This window comes from Equus asinus, chromosome 2 (genome assembly GCF_041296235.1).
Source record: "Equus asinus isolate D_3611 breed Donkey chromosome 2, EquAss-T2T_v2, whole genome shotgun sequence".
NCBI lineage: Eukaryota > Metazoa > Chordata > Mammalia > Perissodactyla > Equidae > Equus > Equus asinus.
The window spans coordinates 101,640,996-101,666,932 of NC_091791.1; the positions used below are offsets into that span (position 1 = coordinate 101,640,996).

General features: G+C 50.5%; 1 protein-coding gene across 8 annotated transcripts in view; it reads left to right on the top strand.

Moving 5' to 3' along the window:
- The window catches only part of NTRK3 (neurotrophic receptor tyrosine kinase 3), a 367,286-nt gene that overhangs the window by 53,541 nt on the left and 287,808 nt on the right, over positions 1-25,937 (top strand). For all 8 annotated transcript variants that reach the window (XM_044761568.2, XM_070495631.1, XM_070495638.1 and 5 more), the window contains 2 exons: positions 14,910-14,984; positions 15,744-15,815. In XM_044761568.2, coding sequence (XP_044617503.1) covers positions 14,910-14,984; positions 15,744-15,815 — 147 coding nt within the window. The remainder of the gene's footprint in view (positions 1-14,909; positions 14,985-15,743; positions 15,816-25,937) is intronic.

Genomic DNA, 25,937 nt, shown 5'->3' on the forward strand with positions numbered 1-25,937 from the left:
GAAGACTGTGGGAAGGGGGGCTGTCTGAGCTGAGTATTGAAGGAGGAGGTCTGAGGAGCGTTGGTCAGTCAGCATCTCTCCTTGGCTCCCTGGTTTGTGCTTCTCTGACCCTTGACCTTGAACTCTGGCCCTGCCGCACACCCTAGACAGCTCTTCTCTATGGCAGGCAGGATGGAGCTCATCTGGTCCTAGTTTCAAGAAGGAGCTTCTGGGAACCTCTGTAGGTTCTCACCGCTCACTGCTAGAACCCAGCACCGGGCAAGAGGAGGGCGACCCAAATAGAGAGAATGCAGTGGAGGTTGTCGTCGAGGAGTTTACATTCTCCTGAGGGGAGCCAGGCAAACGATGCCTCGACCCGCAGGTGACAAGTCAGGTACATACATCAGCTACACAGACAATTCCCCTAATTGGAGGGGGAGGCTGGATTGCTGATGGTTGCAAATGGCTGAGGATGGTTTGATAAAAGCTTAGTGGAGGGAGGAAGATGCAGCATACTGGAACCCCAGAAGGTGTTCAGCTCCACAAACATCCACTGGGTACCCAGGGGCTGGCGGGGGAGGCACAGCGGCTCAGAGGCAGCGGGAGGGAACTGGCCCTGGACCGCAAGGGCTCTGTTTGGCTGACTAAGTGCAGGCTGTGTTCTAATAGGAGGAGGAGGCGGCCGTGGGGAGAGGTGGGGAAGAGGGTCTCATGCCACGTGCAGGTCATGGCCTCAGCCACAAGTAGGGTCACTCTCCCGGCCGGGGAGGCCCCAGTTCCTGACTTCAGTCCATGCACAATCCAGGGACTGCCTGAAAAGAAAAAATTCACTTCTTTTTCTATACTCTGCTCTCAAGACTTCACTCTGGCCACCAAGTGTGTGGAGGTTTTCCCCCATACTGACCAATTCTCTAGTTCTCTGCAGACACCAAATGAGTGTCCTGCAATCCAGTTCTGACACCCTCTACCTGGAGGTGGTGTCAGATGCCACAGTTAGTGGCTCAGTCCCACGAGACTGCACCACCCCCTACTTCAGACACCAGTCCCAAGTCCGGCTTGTCATCTGGGCTTCTGACTGACTGGCTGTAGATGGAGGCTCCCAGGACCCCTCCTTGGCTTTGGTAGTTTGCTAGAGTGGCTCACAGAACTCAGCAAAACATTTACTTACTAGGTTACTAGTCTCTTATAAAAGGATGTAACTCAGGAGCAGCTGGATGGAGGAGCTGAATAGGGCAAGGGATGGGGAGGAGGGACACGCAGCTCCCTCGATCTCTCCCGGTGCACCACCCTCCCAGCACCTCCTCGTGTTCACCAGCCTGGAAGCTCTCTGAACCCAATGTTTAGGATTCTATGGAGGCTTCATTCTGTAGGCACAATTGATTAAATCAATGGCTATCAGTGATTAATTCAACTTCCAGTCAGGTGGGGCTGAGAGTCCTAACCCTCTAGTCGTGTGGTTGGATCCCTAGGCTACCAGCCCCCATCCTGAGTCTATCCAGGAGCCCCAAGCCACCAGTCCTCTTATTAGCATACAAAAGGCACATTGCTTTGGAGATTCCAAGCATTTCAGGAACTGTGTGCCAGGAAATGGGGAGCAGAGACCAAATACATGTATTTCTTATTATGTCACACTGCTTTTTAAATTTTTTTTTGCTGAGGAAGATTTGCCCTGAGCTGACATCTGTACCAATCTTCCTCTATTTTGTATGTGGGTCGCCAGCATGGCCAGCCACCGAGTGATGTAGGTCCGTGCCTTGGAACTGAACCCAGGCCGCCAAAGCAGAGCACACCTAACTTAACCACTAGGCCACTGGGCCAGCCCCTTGCTTTCCTTATGGATAGGGAACTAGACATTCTTTGAGCTCTAGCATATTCTAGACAATGTGCTAGGCTGTCTACAAACACTATTTTAATTCGTCTTCATGATGCCTCCATGAAGGTGGCATCTCTGTGTCTATTTTAGAGATGAAGATGCTGAGGCTGTGGGAGATTACCCAGCTGGTCAGTGGTAGGCTGGACAGTCAAGTCTAGGACTGATTCCAAAGTTATTTTTTCCTCCAGCAAACGGCTTCTGAACATGGCATGGAGGGAAGAACTGAGGAGGAGAGGGTCTGATGAAGCTCGACAGGCTGGCTTCTCTGTCGAGGCGAGTGCACCTCCCTGAAGCAGCTGGAGTTTTTATTTTCTGTGGCAGAAAGATGAGGGGATCTGAGGATGATGGAAGGAAGAGTCACAAAGCCATTCACACAAGTCCCAGCAATTCCCCCTTTCCTCTCAGCTTCAATCGGGATGCAGCCCGTGGGAAGCATTTCAATAGTGCAACGGCTTGGACACGGGGAGTGGAGGAAAAGTTGCTTCTGTCCTCAAAGGGTCTGTGGCTCTTTATACCACCCCTTCTCCTCAGTTCCAGTGTTCCCTGTAGGCTTCAGGCTTCCGAAGAGAAGTTTTGGTTTGGTGTGAGAGGCATTTGTTAGCCCTCGGGGGGCCCTGAGCCTGGGAGGGACATGTTCAAAGTCATCGTTGAGAAAGCAGAGACTTGAACAGATTTGGATGCAAAGGCTGGATGCTGTAAGGCCTGCTAAGAGGTTGTTGTATCCTTCTGAGCACGAGGCTCTCTCAGATGGGGGCTGTGGAAATAGAAAAATGGGGAAGTTGCTAGAAATATCACGGAGGAGAGTTTGATGGGACTTGAATGTAAGAAAGAGTGAGAGAGATGTCAAAAGTTTCTTGGACAGATGTGGTTAGTAGATGGTACTTATGTCATCCCTCTATATATTGGGCCCGTGGCCGCCATCACTAATTGATCACAGCTCTTTTTCCTGCTCAAGCACAGATTCCTTCCAAACGCAGCGGCCTGTGTTAGCTCTTGCCGACCACTGGTATTGTGCATAGTCGAAATCCACTCCCCATCTCTGCTCTAAGGTTTCAGGTCAGGAGGCCTCGCTCAGCACAGGTAGTTTGGGAGAGATAGGAGGTAAAAGTGAGCTGGTCTGTCCATATGTGCTCTTAGGAGTCCAGGGGATTGAGTATTGTGAGAACACGAACTACAGGACGGGGCAGAGGTTAAGCATCAAAGGTAGAGCTGTAGAACTGGAATTAATCTCTAATTAGGCACTAATTGAAGTCATGTGAATAGAGAGATGCCTTCCCAGAGAGTGAGTATATGGGGACAAGAACAGACGGTTTTTTGCCGGAGGATGACGAACTGCTCGCGATGCTGAAGCAAGGCAGAGAGAAGTGAACACGAGAAAACCTCTCCAGCGCCCGAGGTGGAATCCTCTGGAAACTTAAGGAATTCCAGGGCTGGTTTCCTTACAGATTACAAGGGCTAATGCTGTTCCTGCCCTCCTTGTGGGTCTCAGATGTAAGCCAGTGTTTCCTCCAGCGCTCATGTCTTTGATGGAGCCTGCCTCCCTCCCGGCAGCCTCCTCCTCCACATCCCTCTACCAGCCCTGGTGCAGCCCGCCCTCCCTCCTCTGTCCCGTGACTTCTGTCTTCTCCTCTGTGGCTTGGTCACATCCCTGCTCGCTGTGCAGAGAGAGCGCTAGGCATCACCAGTGTGATCTTGTCTTTCTTTATTTTCCTCCCCAAAGCCCCAGTGCATAGTCATATATCCTGGTTGTAAGTCCTTCCAGTTCTTCTATGTGGGGTGCTGCCACAGCATGGCTTGGTGAGTGGTGTGTAGGTCCGTGCCCAGGATCCAAACTGGTGAGCCCTAGGCTGCTGAAGCCGAGCGCATGAAGCTAACCACTTGGCCAGGGGCTGGCCCCCCGATCTTGTCTTTCTGCTGGTTACCTTGACTAATCACTCTGACACCCTTGCGTTCCAGGATAATTGTTCCTGCAAAGTCAAAGACTCCCTTCCCTCCCAGTGACCTGGAATTACCCTCCAACAATGAAGATGCTCTGAGTCTTGGAGAAACTTTTCCGCATTAACTCTGAGGTGGAGTTGCAGTGAGGAAATCTACCGTTTTAACAGGGGAAAATATTGCCCTCGTAAGTCTTTATGCAATGCACTTGAGCTTAATGCTCGCTTACCAATTCGCCTTTATAACTTCCATATTGAGTGAATTAAGCCCTCCATGTGGCTAGGTATTAAAGAAGTGATAAGTGCTTTATAATTCAGTAAAGGGTGGCCTGGCCATTTCATATTTTCCTAAGGAAATTGGCCACCCGAAGGGCGGCACTCTCCGGACCCCTGGGGCCAGCTGATCTTAGGCACAGAGCTCGCACTATTGGATTACTTTCAAGCCAGCTGCTCTGGCCTGGACCAGACTCTGCTTCTTGCTCAGACTTTCTCCTGTTGGGAGAAAGGCCTCTTGGGGAGAAAGGGTCAAAGTCAATGTGTCTCTCTCTCTGCCTCAGGCTGTTTCTGCTCTTCATCAAAGACCCCCTGTTTCTCTCCTAGTTCAAAGCTGAGATGTCTGGGAGCGACCAGAGGTCTTATGATCAATGTGGTTTGATTCATCCATAGATAAGAGGAGATTGTCTCCTAGGGGCCACAGGATTCTGGCCCCCTGGCCCCAACCCCATGGGCACAGCTTGCTTCTTTACACCTTAGTCTCTTCGAATGTTTGGAGAAGATGCTGGTCTCGTCAAGACCTTGGGAACGAGAGCCTTTTCATGACTTGCCACAAGGTCCCAGGGTTCTGAGGAAAGACAGTCATTTGTTATTTTATTCATTTAAATTTTAAGTTCCTGGTTCAACAGGAACTGGGCTGGGTGTTGTGGATGTAGTAGTGAACAAGATGGACAGGCTGCCTGCCCTCATGGAGCTTGCATTCTGTTATGGGAGAGACACAATGAACAAGTAAACATGTACATGAGATAATGATGGATTTTGGCAAGTGATATAAAGGAAATACCCAGAGCAACGTTTTTCAGGCTTGGCACTATTGACATTTTGGATTGGATCCTTCTTTGTTGTGAGGGTGCTGTCCTGTGTTGTAGGATATTTAGTAATGTCCCTGGCCTCTACTGACTGGATGCCAGTAGCACCTCCCACGTCGTGATAATCAAAGATGTCTCCAGACTTTGCCAAATGTCCTCTGGGGGGCAAAATCCACCCCTGGCTTGAGAACTTTTGATCCGGAGGAAGATTGTACAGAAGGACGTTAGTAGGTTGGCCAAGGAGGGCTTCTCGGAGGAGATGACATTTAAAGAGAATGCAAGTGCTTTTAAGGAAAAACCAAACACAAATCCCTTAGCAGAGGGAGGGAGCTTGGTGTTTTGGACACTAGAAAGGAGACCGGCGAGACTAAAGCCACGTGAACAAGGGTGAGGTTTGTGTGAGCTGAGGAGGGAGAGGCATGAGCCAGACCTGTAGGATCTCGCTGGCCGTGGCAGAGTCTTCATTTCCTCCCACATACAGGAGAAGCCATTGGAGGTTTGGTTTTGGGGGTGGGGGTGGAGGAGGAGGGCGTGATCAGATTTATATTATAAAACGTTCATTCCGGCTTCTGCCTGGAGGACAGACTCTAGTCAGGCTGGAGTGGAGGCAGTGCTCATGCTTTGGAGGCGGTGGTCCATGTGAGAGGGGATGGTGGTGTGGGCCCAGGGGATAGGAGTGGAGGTGGTGATAAGTGGGCCAAGCTGATTTCCATTGTGGACATGGACTTGCTAAGGTGTGGACATGGGAGGATCGATGATGGAGTTTGACTTGGATAACTGGGTGCTACCGGTGCCATTTATTGCGATGGAGAAGGCCCCAGTGGGAGGAAAGCAAGGGCTGGTGTTGGACCTGCTGAGATAGCAAGGAGGAGCCTGGAGCTTGGGGGAGAGGCCTGACTAGAGATAAACATCTGGGCACAATCGGAGCATAGGCGGTATTCAGAGCCAGCACGCGGGTGAGATCGCCATGGCATGGTGGCGGGGTGAGGCCTGAGAGACTCTAGCACTTAGAGATCAGACAAAGAATGTAGGACCAGCAAAGGAGACTGGAAGGAATAGCCAGGGGAGGAGAAAGCAGACCAGGAGAGAGTGGAGTTAAGGAATCTGTAGGGAAGAGCATGTTTCAAGAAAGAGAGAGTGCTTAACCCAGTCAAACGCTGCTGAGAGATTGGGTAACTGGGTGGCAGAGAAAAGTCTGTTGGGTTTGCCAGTGTGGAAATCCCTGGTGACCTTGACAATGTAGTTTCAGTAGAGTAGTGGGGACAGAAGACAAATTGGGATAAAGAATCAAAGGGAGGTGAGGAAGTAGGGCCGAAGAGTGTAGACAGTACTTTTGATACCATTTGCCATAAAGAGGTGTAGAGACATGAGTTGGTAGCTGGAGGATGACATGGAGTCCAGGAGATGTTCCTTTTAAATGGGATCTCCTAGAATATGATTGTATGCTGATGAGAAAATCCAGCAGAGAGAAAGTGAGGGTGCGGAGAAGAGAGAGAAGAAATCAATGAGTTCTTGAGAAGGCGAGAGGGGTTGAGTGGAAGACCCACAGGAGTTGCCGATCGAGTGCTAAAGGCTTTAGTTTTGCTGTTGATCCCTTTGTGGGTTCGTTCATCATTCATTAGTTCATTTGCTCAGATGTCACTGAGCATTTGCATGGCACTGGAGATGCAAACTCCTGGTCGGTGCCCTCAGAAAACTCATGCTCTGGCGAAGGTCGTAGTCATGTGGGGGAAGGGAAGGATAGAAAAGATGTGACAAGGTGCCTAGAGCATTTCGGTCTCGTCTCCTCCTGTGTTTGGCGAGAGGGGGCCCTGCCCACTTCCCCACTCCTGACACTGACCGTAAGCAGCAGACCTGAGATCTGGGCCCGGGAGGGAGATCTGGTCCATGGGCCTCCCGAGACCTCTGGTATCGCCCTGTTTCTGGGCTCTGTAGTGATTCCCCAGGATGCCCGTCCCCAACTGGGATGTTGAATGCTGTGCCCTGGGCCACATGCCCCCTCAGAGATCTAGTCGGGGGTGCCTGTGGAGTCAGACCAGGGCTCCGGTCTTCTTGGGGGGCCCATGGAAAGGGCTGTGTGGGAGCTGAGCATGGAAGCCTCTGACACACACTGGGTGGCTTCCCATGTGTGTACTTATCCTGGGGTAACTGTCCTCGTTTGAGATTCTGGTGGTGAATGAGACGGATACACTCCCTGTTCTCATGCATCATCGTTCCAGTGTGGAGACACTGACGACAAACATGTAATCAAATAATCAAATAAGACAATTACAGATGGTTATTAAGGGCTGTGAAGGACACACACAGGGGCTTGTGCCAGAGAGCAGCTGGAAGGGAAAAGGAGGGGGGTGCCCACATGGGTCTGGGCAGGCTTCTCTGAGAAGGTGACCTCTGAGTGCAGACCTGAGGGACTCAAAGGGCCCGGGAAGTGTGTCCTGGGAGTTCCGGTTGGGAATCAGCCTGGTGTGTTTAAAGAACAGAATGCGGGCCAGTGTGGCTGGGGCCCAGGAAACAAGGGGAAGGTGCTAAGAGACAGGGCCGCAGAAGCAGACAGGAGCCAGCTCATGCGGGACATTGTGGGCCGTGGCCCCGGGTTTGGGTTTGATTGGAAGAGCTAAGGGAAGCGGTGGAGGGTTTTACATAGGGGAGACTGTGATGGTGCTGGCGTCGAGACTCATGGAGGAGAAGGCTGAGGGCAGGGAGGCTAGTCAGGAGGCGTTGATGGCAGGTTAGAGGTGGTGGCTACCTGGTGTGCTGACCTGTGGGCATTCCGGGGTCCCGCACCCACCCACCCAGGTGGCAGCAGTGAAGTGGAGAGGAGTAGATAGACTGGTGGGGGCAGGCCAGTCTGGTTGCAGGCCTGGGGCCAGGCAGGACCGCCTAGACTCCCCAGCGAACCGGCTGACTCCCACATGAAGTCTCGCTCCTGGGAGTTGGGCGTGCCCTTGATCTTTTCTCTGTTAGGAGACGCAGCATCTCAGCACCTGAAGAGCACGGGTGTGTGCACAAACGTCCCCCGTTCCTGGCACGAGCTTTGGAATTGCGCAGGAAGCCAAAACAGATGTTGTTGTCTCCCATCTGTTCACCGCATGATCTGAATGTTCCTTTCTGTGGTCCCGGGGGGTCCCGGGTGCGGGTCTTGTTCAATGTGGTCCCTGGTGTGCAGCTGCTTCTAGAGCTGGTGTGCTAATGCGCTGGCATGCTGGGGTTGCCAGCCCAAGAAGGTTCCCCAGACTCTTGGGTCCAGCTTCCCAGGCATCTAGTACCCGCCCTGATAGCTGTCAAGGGAAGGAGAGCCAGGTGACTTGGCTGGTGTGATCCGATGCATCTCCTCCCCAGCCGCCTTGGTGCCTGAGCTCCGTGGAGCTGTTGCTCCAGACGGTTTGTTTATAATGCTAAACATATCAGATAATTGAAAGCTAATGCTTCTGTCTGGATCACTAGACATAATATGCCTGGATAACAAATCAATTTCCTCACTGCCCTACAAAGCTTCGAAATCAGATGCACAGCACATTCTTGTGCGTGTACGTGTGTGTGTGCATGCACTCACGCATGTGCCAGCTCCCATGCTGACTTGTGAGGAACTGGAATTCCAGGCTAGTTTCCCCAGGCAGTGAACTCCAGACTTCAGTTCGGGCCTCCATCTTAGAACAGGATTCAGGTGAGAAGGGGATGAGAGCCCCAGGTCTGACGGGGGACGGTCCAGAGAGAAGGGACATCTTACACAGTCTTATCTGAAGCTCTCGTGGTCTGTGTTGGAGGACTGGAGTACTCGTATACAGAAATGTCTGAGAAATGCATTTCAACTGCCTCCTGCCAGGGTGCCCCTCCAAGAATGGATATACAGAACATAATATTAGTGGTGTACACTTAGATGCCACCAGGAAAATGTGAATTATGACTGCGCCTCCAAGAATATTTCAGTTATCTGGCAGCCTCGGTCATCCAGAAAGGAGATGAGAAACACAGTAAGGAAACAGGGCAGATATCTACCTATCTCTGTGTGTGTGCGGGTGTGTATGTGCGTGTATGTGAATTTTCTCGTATTCACTTAGATCCTTATTCAGATTTGATTTACTCTTACTAACACAACAACAATAGTAGTGCCTTTAGCTGTTTATCGCACTAGCGCCATGCATCAGTAGTGCATCGAGGATTTGGGCGTTGCCTCATCTAATCTTTACAACAACTGAGTTTCCTGTGAGGAAACTGAGGACTGCAGAGGCCTAAGTGACTGGCCCAGGGACATCCAGCTTCTAAGTGCCAGAGCTGGGTGTGGTCTCCAGGCCAGCCTGGCTCCAGGGTGCCCCCTCTTAGTCTCTGGGCTCCACAGGGCTGCAGAGCAGGCTGGAAGGGAGGAGGGCCCCGGGCCAGATGCTCCAGGGGTGATGGTCACGGCCTGATAGCAAGGAGCTAGAAAACTGTTAAAAATGGGTGCAATAACCATTAGAATTCAGGAATGATATCAGGATAGGGCCCTTTTGGGTAGGGGCACAGATTCTGCATCCATCAAGAGCTGCTGAGGGGGCCGCTCTATTACAGCTCAGCAGACTAGTTAGGTTGGTCGTGACGATCCAAGATCATCAAGAAAATGTAAGTCATGTTCTGCCTACTCTGCTTAAGAAGTCAAGGAGTTGTGGAATGCATTTCAGGGGAACAAAAGGAACGTTCAGCAAGGAAGCTGAACATGCAAAGGTTTTGCATTTAAATTTAGTTGTCTGGAAAATTTGGTTATGAAGAACAGCTCATTAATAGCACTGAGGAGTCACAGTGAAAATAGGGATCTGCCAGCACGGGAGGAGAGAGAAAAGGTTGGAAAGGTGGGGCGGTACTGGGACCCATGTCCCACTGCCACCAACCAGGCCCTTGTCTTGCCTAATACTGAGGTGACAAGAAAAGTTCTGTCAGGTGAACGATGCCCTGCCCCTCTCATGGGCCTCCCCAACAAACTTAGTCCCCTGGTGTTGGATGGAGGTGGACGTCTCAGTGCTCTAGAGTTTTCTATATATAAGACTTAAATATTGGAGTTATAAACAACTCTTAAACATATCCACATGACATGTTTTTAATTAAAATACGGGCCACACAGTCTGTCCCATCTAATTTTTGTATACTTGGAGATTGCCAATTCATTTCCATTTTGGCCCAAGCCAAACAGAAGGAGGAAGAAAGCTCTGGTACAAAAGCACAATCAAATTTATTCCACCCTGAAGGATTTTTTGAATTCTCTATGGATGTATCAATTAATATTTCGCTTGTGCCCTAGTTCATCCCCAAAATGGATGTGGAGCAGCTGTCTGTGGTTTGGGTTTGTCTGCTCCAGGACTGGAGCCGCTGTTGGGAAGCATTGGGACTGGCTTCATTTTGGGTAGTTTCTTTTCATGCTTCTGAAGAGCCTCTGCACCTGAGCGATCCTCTGGCTCTGATCCACCCGCGTCTACCTGGCGGCAGCACGTTCTCTGACCACGGGGCCCACCTGGACCGCGCGGAGGTTTTCTGAGCTGCAGCCCTAAGCACGGGTCTGGCTCGGGAGCTCAGCGTTGTCATGACTTAAGCCTCACTTCCTCCCTCTCTCTGGAAAAGTGTTGCACCTTAGCTCTTGGCAAAGAGTCATGATTCTGGGGTGTGAAGGAAGGGCGGTGGCCAGAGGTAGGGACAGGGCACCCAGCTGCCTCTCTGGATGGAGCATTTCACATTGCCACGCGATGAGAGGGCCTGAGAAATGCACAAGAGGAACTTGTGGTGGAGGGAAAAGACCCTTGGCCAGTGGATTCCATCCAGAGACCATTGTCGCTTCTGGAATGTGTAACCTGGATTTGGCCATCGTCCAGGGGGCCAAAGCATCCCTCACTTCCTCTCGAGTACTGTCCTTGGCTAGAGAGGGTCCAGGAGACCTGGTTTTGATTTTCTCCTCTCACTTGGACCCAGTGACCTGGAGGCAAGCCTGTTGGTTTCGGTCTGGGGCCTCTTTGTGTTTGCTGCAAAGCGGTTGTCTTCAAAGTTGTTGCTGTTTAAAGCCCTGGGACTCTTGCTTCAATGGCAGTTTTAGGCGGAAGCCTCATGGAATCAAGTCGCATTTCCCAACCTCAGTACTATGGACGTTGTGGGCTGGTCATTATTTATTGTGGGGCCTGTCTTGTGCGTTTCTGGAATGTTTAGGAGCGTCCTTGGCCTCTACCCACTAGATGCCCATATCACTCCCTTCCCCTAAGGTGAGACCACCAAAAAAGTCTCCAGACATTGCCCGATCTCCCCTGGGGGACAAAATTGCCTCCAGCTGAGAACCACTGTATTACAAGAGACTAAAGTGGAGCTAACTAAAGTTAGGATGGGGGCCCGGGGTCTTCCCCTTAGTCTCCTCTCTACCCCTCCCCTCCTGCTCCTGGTGAGGGCAGGGGCTCCCGATTGAGCACAAGGCTGCTGGCCGCTGTTCCCAAGACCAGAGCGGACAAACGCAGCATCTCACACGGGGGCCCCTGCTCCTGGTGTCGCTCCGCGTTCTTTTTCAAGACGCCTCTGTGGGGATGGGCTGGGGCAGCCTGTGGTCCGGAAACAGGGGGACCAGTGACTGCCCTACACGACGTTCAAAACCTAACCTTCCTTTAAAAAGATGGTAGTCACTGATCGTTTTTCAAATGATAAAATAAATGCCTGATGAAGACAGCTGGATGACCTAGAAAAGCGCAAAAATGGAGAAGCCACCTGTAATCGTACCAGGCCAAGGTACCCACCGTTTACCACGCACAAAGGCAGGCTGAACCTGCTCTCATACCTTATCTTAGTTATTTATTGTATTTTTAGAGCCTGCCTTTTCCACTGAAACTCACGGCCTCCCTAATGGTGCAAAGCAGCCAGCAGCGTTACCAGAACTGACCCCCGGCTGGTACAAGTGGTGAGTCATAGGAGAGCTTGGCAGGCGTCCTGCCGATGTCATCCACAGATGTCAGGCTGCGCCTTCACCGCCCCATGCTCCCCTTGGAAACTGCCCTGAGCTGCCATTGGCGCGTCCCCTGAACCTGTTTGTGACTTCTGCAGGAGCATTTTCCTGGAGGTCGTGAATGACAGGCTTACTACCCCTCCACCCTTCTGCCACATGGAGTTTTTATCAATGATGGCTGAGAAATGACAACTTCCAGCAGAACCGTGATACCGTTTTTAGCTTGAAAACTGAGAAGACTGCTCAGCCTCTGCAAGGCGCAGGCTTAAAAATAATCCTCGTGGCCGGCCAGCACTTCCTGAGGACATACTGTGGGCCCCTGGCTGCCGGGAAGGGAATTTTAACGTAGTCTTTCAATCCCCGCATCATTGTTATGCTGGAGGTATTTCATTTTCCCCATTTGACAGATAGAGAAGCTGAGGCACAGACAGGTGGAGTAACCTGGCAGGGTCACGTAGACAGAGGTAGCGATGGGGCCAGGATATGCATCCTGGCAGCCTGGCTCTAGGCAGGGGCCCACAACCTTTTTCTATAACGGGCCAGAAAGTAAATAATTGAGGCTTTGCAGGCCATATGGTCTCTGCAGCAACCACTCAGCTCCATGCTTACTTCGAGAGCAGCTATAGACAATAGTAAATGAACAGGCGTGAACACTCAAATTTGAATTTTGTATAATTTTCATATGTCACAAAATAGGATTCTACTTTTGATTTTTTTTAAAGCTGTAAAAGCTATTCTTAGCTCTCAGCCTGTACAGAAACAGGCAGTGGGCTGGATCTGGCCAGTGGGCTGAAGCTTGCTGACCCCGTTCTAGAGACCAGACTCCTAACCACACTTTGCACTGTGGCTGTAAAAATGCGATTCCCTGATATAGGAAAACTCAGACCGACAGAGGAAGCAAGGGCATATTCTTTTGACCAGGAGCCCTTTGCACCAAGGAGTTCATGCATGGCCCTGCCGTATCCTGGTGTGCGCCTGAGTGGGAGGAGGGTCAATCTGTGGACATGAGGGCTGAGAAGGTGAATCATTGCAATGATGATTGACAACTCATCCCTCGTAAAACACGTTTATGGAATTCTAATGTGGGCTAAAAAAACCCGATTTCATTTATTTAAACAACTTGATTGACAGCTGCTTATTGGGAGCAGATCCTTGTCTGCAGCTGGGCTCGCACGAATGCATGGCCGTCTGCAGGAGTACTGACATCTACTTGGTAGTTTACATGGACCCATGGCCCAGTGAGCACACTGGGGTCGGGGGGCACTGGCACAGGTCGTTCTACTCCTCTGCCCTTTCTTTTCATCTGAAACGGAGCCAGGGCCCCTGCCTTGGTGGGACCAGACCAAACAAACTGCCCTGGGGCCATGAGGCTCCCAGGGAGAAGACTTTGGAGTTGGAATCCAATACCGACCTGGCCACCTGGTCCACGTCCCTGGCAGATGCCAGTGTGTCTGGCTGCTCAGCGGGGCTCCGAGAGAATGTGGTACAAAATGGCATACCTTGTCACTGTGTGGCTCTGAAATGCTTCCAGGGGCCCTGGCCACTGCCACCCTGCTGCCTTTCTGGCTCTGGCTCACTCGGTGGCAGATGGCAGCGCCGCGGGTGCGCTGGGGCCAGAGAGGAGATGTCTGGGGAAGGTGGCTGTCACTTTTTTGGCCTGAGTGGGCCTCCAGTAACTCCGTCCTAGGGTGAGCTGTCACCCGTCTGCACTCCTGGCTAAAGAGGGTGCCGGGCCCTCGGGGGCACTGATGGGAGAGTCGGATCTCGGGAGGGCTGGGTGGACAGTGGAAGGCTTTGTCCCCTTGGAGCTCCTTGGGATGGCAGCTGTGTCTGAACGGTAGCCTCTGGCACAGCTGTGGAGTTGGAAAGGGGCTTGGTCATCATTGGTCTGATGATTCTCAACTTTGGGACCCCAAAAGCAGTAGTGGAGGATGTTTGTCCCTGGAGTTTTGTCAATATCAAAAACAAAACAAAATACCTAACAGAAATCAAAGCCATACCCATGACAAGCCCTCCCATGCTTACAGAACTTTCTGTAAGCAAGGCGAGTTCCTTTGCTTTGGGGTGGAATTTATCCACTGGGCAAGTTAGGGCTGGTTTATATCTGTTGATGAAAAGCTCTGGTTAACGGTGATTTACATCTTTGATTAATAAATCCAAGAAGATGAATTAATTATTACTTAATAAATGTAGTGTGCTTGCTCCACACAAGCCTCTTGAAACTTGAGATCTCTTTTGGGAGGAAGTTCTGAAAGGAGATCTTTGTGATGAGAAGGGGCCAGAAACTGTCCATTTAGTGCAACCCTCCTCCTTTACAAAGGAAGATGCGAGAGGCCCAGAGAGGTCAAAGCTCTCGCTCAAAGCTCTCGCTCACAGCCACTGGCTTCTTAAATCACAGAGATGAAGCTAGCGTTGGACTCCTTGACTGCCACTCTCACATACTTTCCGTGACACTGTGGAGCCTCCCTGGTCCCTTGGTTGTCCCTTCCCTTGTGGAGTCAGTTCTGCCAAAACAAGCCATTGGTGTTCTTGAACTCCATATGGATTGGGCCGTGGTCACCCAAGTTGAGACTTCAGTGTCTGGACCCTTGGGGACCCTGAGGAAGGTGTGTGTTCCTCCTGCCTTTTCCTACCCAAAAGTCGTGCCCACCAGCAAGCCACTCTCGCACCCCTTTTTGTTACCGAGTCATTTGTATTGTCATTATTATGGGCAGGAACTGAGAAAATGAGCCTTTGCTTAGGAAATCCTAAAGATGAAAATGAAGGAGAGGGGACAGAAAGAAGAAGTCAGGAAGACCCACAGGGAGGTTGGGTATCAAGTCTTTAAAGAGTAGAGTCTTTCTGGAGCCGAGGGGGGACATTCAGTGCTGTCCAAGGGCCAGGCACTTTGGTCCTAACAACGACCCTGGTGGGCAGGTGGTGTACACCCCACTGTGCAGAGGAAGAAACTGAGGCTCAGAGAGATTTGGTGACTTGGCAGGAGGCCTGGCTCGCATGTGGCCAATCCAGGATTCCAGCCCAGGTCCCTCTGGCTCTAAAGCCGGTGCATCTCCCTGGGCCCCTCCGCTGACCTGAACCCTGCCTTTCCTCCTCCCCTGCAGACACATAGAGAACTGGCGCGGCCTGCACACGCTCAACGCCGTGGACATGGAGCTCTACACTGGCCTCCAAAAGCTGTGAGTGCGCCAGGTCACGGGAGGGGCCTCGCCCAGTGGAAGGGGTGGGGGTCCACCTGTCCACCTTCCGGGGCCGAGTGATGGGCCCTGCTGGGCTGCTGTCTGCACTTCCCCTGTGAGGGGGTCCTCTTTTAATAGAGTTGGCACCGCCCACTTAGAGAATGCCAGGGGCTTCAAAGCCTTCCCCGTTTCACTCCCACATTCCACCGTAGCCTCCAGAGGTAAGGGGGTCGTGTGAGGTCTCACCCTGTGCATAGGGTTTCAAGGCAGGACCTGAACCCAGGTCTCCCAGGCTAGTGTTCTTTCCTCAGCCCTGTGCTTGACTCATGGTCCCCATAGAGTATGCGATTTCCCAGCCACCTCCTCCTTTGGACCTTAGTGCTAGTGGCGGTGGGGGATTTGGGGTGGAGGGAGGGAGATGGCTCAAAGCGGGCAGCAGCCCTGTGGTTGCTGGACCAGATCTGTGAGCAGGAGCTCTGCCCATACCTACTGGCCAGGATGGGTGGAGGACAGCTGCCAGCCCTGCCCACTCACATCCTGAACCCTCCCCCAGGTCCCAGTGGGGTGTGAGCCCGGATGCTCCCCCCTCCCCGAACACCCCCGATTGGACCACCCAGTGATGGCTGACAATGAAGAAGGGATTCAGTTCACAGATGCAGCTGCAGGGCCAGTCTAGCCCTGACCTCCTGTCAGCCTTAGACCGGAGGAAGTGTCCCCCTTCCCTTAAGCTCTGCCGACCATCTTTTTCTCTCTCTCCAGGACCATCAAGAACTCAGGACTTCGGAGCATCCAACCCAGAGCCTTTGCCAAGAACCCCCACTTGCGCTATATGTGAGTAGAGCTGGGTGCTGGGCCACAGGGAGTGGGCGGGTGGGTGGGGGGCCCACGGCAGGGAGAGAGTCCTGGGCCAGGGAGCTGGAGACCTGAGATCTAGACCTAAGCTTTGCCGCGGTGCGCCCTGGGGCAAGTCCGGTAACTTCTGTGGGCCTCCGATTTTGCCTCTTAAAATGAGCATTTTGGATTTGATGATCTCTAAGTTTCCTGTTGGAAAGAAAGCCTAGAACCAGGGCGTAGAGGGAGGTTCTCCTGAATCCCAAGTTTGTTCACTTTCCATGATGAAGTTTGCAATTTATGAGAATGTAAATGGTAGGAAATTCCACATGTAAGTGTAGCATATGATGTGACTGTTACACTTTTAAGGCCATTTGTAGGTCCACAAGTGTGTATGTGTGTCGGGGTCTGGGGTTGGAAGAAGACGGAAAGCAGGACTAGACCAAGTGTTACGTCTAAATAGATCCTGGGTTCAATGGAGAAGAGCCCTGAGAAGTGGAGACAAGTGTATAGAAGGTCACACAGCTTTGGGACAAGCTGGAGGTCACATGGCTCTGGTGAGACTCCTGTCTGCCAGTGCCTCCCTTTCCCCACCCCTCCCCTCTGCCTACCTGCCATGTCTGATGGTGGAGGGGCCTCCTCAGGGTTGGCTCTGGTTAGACCTGGGGGTGGAATTGCGTGAGCTTGGTGCTTCCTCTTCAAGCCAGGTTCTGGGCTGAAGCCTCAGATTCAGCTGGAGGATCGCCACGTCTTGGGGAGAAGGTGGGCTTCGAAGGAGGCCTAGGGCGAGCCATCAGGGGAAGCACCAATCCACTGCATCTGCGGGGGGTGCTTGCTGTCCAGTCAGCTCTTCTTTGAGGCTAGTGGCCATCTTGGACATCTACTGGGCATGTTCCCCAAGAGCAGAGATTCCGCAGGAACCAGGGGAGTGGAGTCTTGTATTTGGGGAGAAAATGGAGGAATGATATGCACCGAGTCTTGCCTTTGGCCGCTTGAGAATTGCACTGGTGGAAGCGCTTTGCATTTGATAATGGAAGGGCAGCCTGGGTGGGGAGGAATCTCATGGGAGAGGCAGGCCATCCAAGGGCAGCTCTTGGAAAGTGGCAGGGAGGGGAGGTGCAGAAAGAGAAGACATCATGGAGCACTGTGGTGGGGAGTCGTTTCTCTTCTGTGGGGTCCTGGCCTCACCCCCAGGCTTCTGCGTCTTTTCCCGAGCACATAGTGGGTGCTCGATAAATATTTTTTTTATCCCTTATGGCCACCCCTGTCTTGTGCTGAACTTTCTTTCCTCCCTCTGGAAATAGCATACTGTACGGCCGTTGCTCAGGGCCCCATGTCTTCGCTGCTGGGGACCGAGACCTCCCTCTCAACTGTGTCATGTAGCTCTCGCCCGCTGGCCCTAGTTGAGCCTCTGTGGTGGGATTCTCCTGATGTGGGTTCTTTGCAGCTGGGGGGTGTAGCTGGGAGCAGAGGAGGGCCTTGGACCAGATGTTCCAGGTGTTTATTTTATTAGGGATTTGAGTTTCACATTAAAGTATCCCAGGGGGAGGAACTTTTGACCTCTGAGAAGTTTCCCTGTTCATGCTGACTCATATAAGGGTCATGAAGCTGAAATGCCTACGGCGGACCAGGTGGGGACAGCAGGGGCTGGGGACCACATGTGCCCTGGAAAGGGGCAGCCAGTGAGCACTTCCAGCTGATGGCTGCTGTGTGGAGGTGGGGCCTCGTGTTGCCAGACTCACTGTTTATTCAGGAAGAGCTGGAGGTCCAGTGAAACCTCTCAAGTTTTAAATACAGGCAATTAAAAATAAACCTATCAACTCCATGGGCCAAAAAACCCACTCCGTGGGTAGAATATGATGTATGGAGTGCCAGTTTGTGGTCTGGGGTCACATTTGGGGGAGAGAAGCTGTCAACATGGGAGAAGCTTTGTCCTCTTTGAGGACAATGGCTGGATGCTCAGAGGCTAGGGTGTTGTGTTACCCATAGCTCTTGGGGAAATCAAGAGGGCTTCAGAGACCCATCGTGTTTCTACAGGCCACGGAAGTGGGAGTGGGGGCTGCCTCGGGTTACGGGTGTCTCTGAAGTGGGATGTACTGGAATAGGTCTTTGACTTACCCTGGAGATCCTGGAAGAGGGCTTTGACCCCCTGTCTCTTTGGGGATGATCTGGGGTCTGCTGGGTTGTGGCAGTGACAGGCGGGTGAGGCTTTGCAAGGTTCCCAAGGCTTTGGGGGCAGGAGGAGTCTGTTTGGAGTAGGTTCTGATGACGCCAGTGAGCCTGCCCGTGACCTTGGGCCCTGTTTTCTCCTGGACACATTGACTAGCTCTTGTCAAAGTGTTTGCTGTGGGCTGCAGGGGGATCAGGAGCAAGAAGGATGGGTCACTGTCAGTCTATGCCCAATTTAGGCCTGACTACATACTGGGTGAGTTGGATGCTCAGCTTGATGTGAGAAGGTCAGCACGTGGTCGAGGGGCTCCAACAGGCACAGCGGGGCTTCCAGAGGAGCCTGAGTCATAGAGAGAAGAGTCAAGAGGTCGAGGCGTAGGCACTGGCTTCATCCCTGGGTTTATTTATTAACTTTTCCCATTTATGAAGACACGCCCTAAATCCTGACTGAGTGAATTTCCCGGCAGTTCAGGACATTTTCTCCTGGCAAATGGGCCAGGTTTCTCTACTCTCTCTCACAACATCTTCTATTTCTGGCCTCTAAATGCATTTACAAGTCTTCAGGCCCCAGCTGAGCAATCACAAGATGATCACTTACTCCAACACTAATTGCCGAGCCCTGGCTTGGCGGCTTTTTTCTTTCTAATTTTTTTTAGGGTGATGGCTGAGAAGTCTTTTCTTCTCCCTTATGTACAGAATAAGACGCAGGAAGTGAAATCACTGTGCCCTATCCGATGTCAAGTTGTCCAAATTGTTCTGATTGGTTCCATTGTCCCCCACCTGAAGCTGCTGTCGCATTAGTCAGTGTAATTCTTTTTAGGCCTAAAAAGGAAGCAATGATGTTAAAGCCAAGTTGTCTGCCACAAAGAAGCCTGGAGATTCGGACTCTTGGATCCTACTTCAAGGTTTACGTGTGACTGACCATCTCCTCTTGACCACGTCAGTTTTCTCCATCTTTTATTGAAGATGAAAAAGTAAAATATTGATTTATGTTCATCAAGGGAAATTCTTTGAGAGACTGGAATATTCTTGACCTATATGTCCTTTCCCTGAGCTTAAGGATTTTGCATTAAAGATTCTTAAGGATAAAGATTTTCCAGATTGATACTTGGAATAGCTATTTGTTCATCTGTAAAATGGGCGTAATAACAGCGCCCTAGGCATGGGCTGTGGTGGAGATTAAATGATAGGAGGCACAGACAGCACTTAGCCCAGTGCCTGGTAAACAGGGTTCAGAAATGGCAGTTGCTAGTAATGATAGCAACTATTGTTGTTATTGGTGGTGGCGATAAGAGAATCAAAGAGGAGGGCTTTAGGTGGCCACTACTTTATCTCGGAAAAGCTGAATTTCTGTCCTACAGTGCAGTCCATCTCCCTGGTGGCTGGAACAGTCATATCTGCCATCCCTGGTGTCCTTCTTCCTTGAACACTGATGAAGAAACTGGATAGACTCTCTGTTCTCTCCATTTAGTCCCCTGCTCTGGACCCTGTGGAGACCCCTCTTAATGCTGTTAGTTTTAGAAAGGACCCAAGCAATTGCAACTAATGAGCTTACACTTTATTTCCATCTGATTTGAAACCACATCCACCCGCACGATTGAACTTGGACTGTGTCCTCCGCAGCTGGCTCGTGCTTCCTTTTTGGGGTTTGTTTTCTCTGGCGTGGCTCACACACTGGCTGGAGCTCCACTGGGGTCCCCATAAGTAGACCGACGTCGATGTCTGTCTATGGACTGCACTCAAAAGATAGTACTTTCCCTCATCTGTAGTGCACTTGATGGTTTTCAAAAAGTGCTTTCTCATACATTATCTCATTTAATTCGCATTGCCATCCTGGGTGGGGGAGTGTGGTTAGGAGACAGCCCAGGGAGGGTCTGACTTGTAAGTAACAGAAGTGGAACTTCCAAGAAGTCCTCTGATTCTCTTTCTAGGAACCTCTCTGCTATGTCTCGTGGGACACAAGGGGCAAGTTTTTCACTGAAGCAATTTATTAAGCTCTGGAAAATTGTATAAAAAATGCTGGTATCAAAAGAGAAGAGGGAAGCTAGTGTTGATGGAGAACTTACTGTGTGCCAAGGACCGTGCCTGGGGCTTTTCTAAATACGATCTCACTCTGCACAATAACTGTGAGTTAGGGTTCCTCTACCCCCATTTCCTAGATGAGAACATTGAGGCGCAGAAGTCATGACTGAGTTCCCCCGAGGTCACACAGTAGTTAGTGGAACAGCCAGGATTTGGACTCTGATCCCTTCGACTCTGAAGTCCATGGCCTTTCCTACGTCCCAGGCGTGTTTCATCTCTCTCTCTAGTTTTCACAGCAAGAACGCCTTATGGGAGGGGTGGAGTCTTTAAGTTTTATTAGAGAGAGCTGCTCTTTCCCCTGGGAACTTAGCACCATCCATCCTCAAAGAGCTCTGTTGAGAAAGCTCTGTTGAGTTTCTTTTCCTATTTAGGTCAAATCCTATAACAACAGTTACGTTACAACCTGAATATCTTTATTATGAAACATTTCTTAGCATTAGTCTATGACCCACTTATTTCCAAGAATATGCAATGTAAAATTCCAGCAAGCCAAAAATAAAAGAGTTTATTGAATCCCTTAGAGTTGTTGTGGTGGGATCTCTCTTGTGTTCAGTTTCTTGCTTTTCCCCCCAAAGCTCTGGATGCCACATTAAGTTACTCCTCTCTGTTGTAAGCAAAGGTATACTTGATCTTCAGCTGAGACAGCCAGCCCTGAGCTGACCTGTTTGGGAGTGTGAGGGGTGTGGACGGGGAGAATGTCCTGATTTGGGCATGATTGTGTCAACTGTGTTATAGTCAGTAACGCTGGGCAGGTAGGAAAGAGGACGTGGCCGGAGTCTCTGCCCTTTCAGGACATGGCTGAGATTATTGGGATGGAAACATGATGAGATTATTTGCCATGTGTTGTAAATCACTCAATGTTTCTTCTCCTTGAAATAACCTCCATTCTGGGTTCCATTCGTAGACTGCTTCCTGCCTGCCCCTTACCTCTGCCTTGAGACTTTTCTTAAATCCTGAAGGGATGTAACTGGCCCACTTGTCCCCTCACTGCTTCTCTACCTGTGTCCTTCCTCCTCTGTTCGACGTGGAGGACATAACCATTGAACGCTGTGTAGCTAACAGTAGTGTAGGCTTTGGGGATAGAAAGGTCAGGGTTCAAATCCTAGACCTTCCACATCCTCCTGTGGGATCTTAGGCAAGCTACTGGACTTCCATGAGCTTTGAAGGGACGTAAGAGTCCCTACTGCATAGGATTGTTCTGAGCCTTGAATGTTGTTCTGTTGCTTAGACTTCTCCAGTGACTTCCCACTTTACTTACAGTGCAAGCTAAACCCTTATCAGGGCCACAACATGCACGTTGCTTTGGTTTCCACCTCCCTGTCTACTCCCTTCACTCTCTCTACTCCTACCCCTTGCTCTCGGCCTGTGGACCTCCTTTCAATCCCTTGAAGATGCCAAGCTCATTCCCCACTTGGAGTATTTGAACTTGCCCATCCGTCCGACCCAGATGAATCCCCTGCCCCAAATCTCTGTGTATCTGCCTCTTTCTCATCATTCACTCCAGCGTCACTTTCTTATCAAGGCCTCTGTGACCTCCCAATATTCGTAGTCTTTCTCCTCCTACACATTTATCACTCTTTGTTACATCATGTGGCTTAAGAGTTTCCTCGGCCCCTGTGACTTTTGACCGTCTGAAAGTATCTCGTTCAGTCTTGTGCTTCATTGTTTACACTCTGTCCTCCCCACTAGAATGTAAACTTCTTGGAACAGGGTCTTGGCTGCTCACTGCTATAGCTCCAGCACCTAGAATCATGCCTGTCACATGGCAAGTGGTCCGTAGCTATTTGTTGAATGTACAAGTGACTCTAGTCTGACTTGGTCATTCTGTGGATGAGAGGATGGATGTCCAGAGTGGAGAAGACTTCTGACCAAGATCACATGGCTCAGAGCTGGGCCAGGACTAGAACCCAGGTCTCGGTACTGTCCGTGTGACAATCTTTACACCACGTCATCCTGTTGAGTTTCCTTGAGTCCTGTCTAGCCAGAGCTCCTCAGACTTCTGTCTGTGGCAAAAAACATCACAGTCCTGTTTGAAAGAAAGGATGCATGGGCAAATATTATATGCAAAGCATTGATATTGTAACACGTATAAATAGGAGAGAATCGTATCACAACATCACTGTGCTGAAATGTACAGTGAAGGCAACTCATCTCCTTGAGCTTCCTTCTCATACAGCTCTACCTGCTCAGAAACTCCCATCAAACCTGGTGCTTGAGCTCTTGCCTCTAACAAAAATCTCATCAACCAATTTGGTTATTTTGATGAGTAGTCAAGAGTATGTGCTCTTGAACCACACTGTCTGAGTTTAAATTCTGGCTCTATCCTATATATCTGTGTATCTTGGGCAAGTTACTTAACATATCTGCGTATCTGTGTCTTAATCTCCTCACTTGGAACATGGCGATAATATGGTTGTTAGCAAGATTATATGGGTTAATGCATATGAGAAGAATGTCTGGCCCATAATGAGAACCCAATCTATGTTAGCTGTTATTGCTGTCATTATTCTTTAGGCGACATTGTGACAGTCACCTTCGCAGTATGCAGCTGAATAAATATGCACCCTCTATTTTCCTCCCACAATGTGCTGCGTGTATGTAAGTATTAAGACTAGGTTCCTGGCCTTAAAGAACTTACCATCTATTTGGGGAACATGGGGCCTTGACAAAGCTGGCACAGTGGCTCCTAATCTTTTTATTTATTTATTTTTGAGAAAATGATTGAAGCTATGGAATTTCTGCTCATAAAGAGCTACACACAAACACCACATTTCTCACACGTTTTCAGGGATTGACTGACTTCCTTTGGACCCTGAATTAAGAACCCTGTCCAAAGATGTTCTAGAGAGACATGTATGGTGGTTGGGATGTGTGGTTTACACCTAGCAGGTCTCAGCCATTTAAAAACTCCTCTTCCAGGTGTGACAAATGAGATTTATATTATGCCATATTCTCATGGGCATAAAAGAATGCCTTCATAGTTTATAATCTCCACTGTGGTTAAGATAAATCAGAAATGTACTGGGTATGGGGTTTCTTTTTGGGGTGATGGAAAAATGTTCTAAAAACTGATTATGGTGATGGTCACACAACTCTGTGAATATGCTAAAAACCATTGAGTTGTACACTTTAAATGGGGGAGTTGTATGGTATGTGAATTATACATCAATAAAACTGATGAGTGTGCATGCATGTATGCGTGTGTGTATCTTGCATCCCTCCTTAGTGGAGCCTGTGTGTGGTCCATCATGTCTCTTTGCCCTCTGCCACGGGACAGAGGATGCCAGTGTTCCAGATGGAGGCTGTTCCATTAGCCTGAGTCTCGCTGGGAAGATGATGGGAGCAAAGCCACAGCTGACCTTCTGTGGACATGCAGTATGAGGACGAAATAAACTTCTGTTATGGTAAAAAAAGAAAAAGATAAACCAGGAATGGCAGTGGCTGTAACCAGTGCGTGGGGTGGGTGGGCTACCGGGAATGCATAATCTCTCCTGGTGCCTTGACTGTCATCCTGTTCCTTTCTCTCCCACTCGAGAAAGGGTCTCAGAGCACAAGGGAGAGGGGTGCAGGATGCCTTTGAACTTCTCTAATGTACATGTATAAAGAAGTAAATTGTAGGCAAGTGGTTCTTTATCAGAGGTTGAGGATTATTTGTGATACAGCTCACACCTTTGACACACCGCACAAGCGGTGGACATTCTCCAGTGTTCCAACACAAGGTGGTAGAGGGGCTGCTGGTTTAGACCCTAAGTATGACTGTGGATCACAGGTGGGCTGGAGCAGCTGAGGAGGCCTCACGGAGGAAGTGACAGTGGCATTGGGCTTTGGAAGAGGTGTGGGTTTGGTTCGGTGGACGGCCTGCTTATGGCACAGGCTACTGCTCACTGTGGGATGTGAACAGCCCTTTTCCCATTTGGAATTTCTCCCAGAGTTGTTTAGACACATGTTCACGGTTCCAGGCCATCAAGTCTGGTCAGCAGGTAAACTGGAAAGATTCCGAGGGACCAGGATTTGGAAATGGAGCCATTTGTCAGTGGAGTAGGATTTCGCAGATCTAAGGATTTGGGAAGCTTGAGTCAGGACTGTTTGCAGAGGTGCGTCTGGGTGGTGTCCAGGAGGGGAGGAGATGCTGGACTTGGGTCCACATGAGTGTGGAGGGGGGCTCAGGACCTGGGTGGCTCTCAGTTGTGAGAGGTACTGTGTGGCTCTGCTGGTGGTGGGTGACCACACCTGGCACATGGCTGCTCTTTCTCTGCCTTGTTCTGTGACCTTGATAAGCTGTGTAACTCATTTAGTCTGTTTCCACATCAGTAAAATGAGGCAGTGCTATAAATGGTCCATCCCTGGCCTCATTGCATTTTGGGAAATTCTTCCTGGAAGAAGGGTGGCACCTGGGGCCATCAAGGGGCAGGGCCAGAGGAAAGCTGTTGTCAGCTTATGTTGGCCCTCTCCTCCCCCTACTGCCCTGGAGGGGCAGGCATTCCAATGCAGTGACTTCCAAGGACATCAATGAAGCACTGACTGTATGCCAGGCATTCGTCTATGCACCTTATATGTCATTTTATGCTCATAATAATAAGTAGACACCATTACTGTCCCCATTTTACAGATGGGGAGTTTGAGGCACAGAGATGTTAAGTGACTTGCCTAAGTTTACACAGCTTCTAAGTGGCAGAGACAGAAGCCAACTGTAGGTGGCCTGCCTTTAGAGCTCCAGGGCCTTTCCTCTTAATAACTCTACTCTGCCGTCCATTGGCCAGGGCCAGCGCAGGTCCAGCCTGGGCTAGTGTCAGTTCTTCTGAACGCAACAGGAGAAGAGGGTCAGGCTGTAAGCTTCAGGGCAGCACTTCTCATGATGGGGGACATTTTGGGAGAAGGACCATGGGAGATACCAAGGGAGTGCCTGAAACCAAGTCCTGCTCTGCACCTGTGGCAGGAAGGGCCTCGGTGAATGAGCAATGCCCCTTAGCTTGCTGGCTGGTCCTCAAGAGGGCTGTTAGCAGAGGGTCACACAGAGTGGGTGTTCAACACAGAGAATGGAGCCTGATGATCGAGCAGGTGGAGATGAATCCACGCTTATGCTGTGTGGACGTGGAGCAGCAGACTCGCACCTGCCTGTTTCCAGGAAGCATGGGGCTGCCTTCCTTGTCACCAGCCCTGGCTGTCTTTGGCCCCAGTCCCAGGCAGGGCCACGTCTATAGGTGGCAAATCCCATTACAAAATCTGGGGATGGGAATGGGGAAGTAGGGATGTGGACCAGATTAGATGAACTTTCAGGCCCCTGCCCTGACATCCTAAGGTTTTGTGCCTGTGTATGCAGCGTCAACACTTGACACCTCCTAGACTGGTCGAGTGGTGTTATTTCTGTAGATGTGCCTGGTCCCTGCTTTCTTCCCTTATCTCAGCCCTTGTGACATCTGATGACACTAGGCAGAGCCTTTGTTGTTCCTCTTCTAAATGAATCCCTCTTGCTCCTGTTGAACCTAAAAGGTGAATTCACCAAGCTCCGGATTTTCAGCCTGGAATTTCTTAGCCTCCACTCTTTTATCCACTGCCTCCAAAGAAAGTCAATTTCCAGTCTACTCACAGCCTCAGTCTCCTGGGTGATCGCCTCTCTGGGGCCCTGCAAAGATTTTCTGCTTGTTCCCTGGTGAGACAGGTGGCAAACTTCCTAAATTGAGTTTCTTTTTTCTTGCCCATTTGTGTCTCTCCTCCAGACTCCCTGTGGTCCTGGCATTACTGTTGTCCCCACTGATGATTTCTTTCTGTTCACTTTGTTTTGTGGACAACATTCTCATCCACCCAGGGCAGACTCAGTGTCTGCCTCACTCACCTCACTCACCGGCCACTGTGTTTGTGATATTTTGCAAT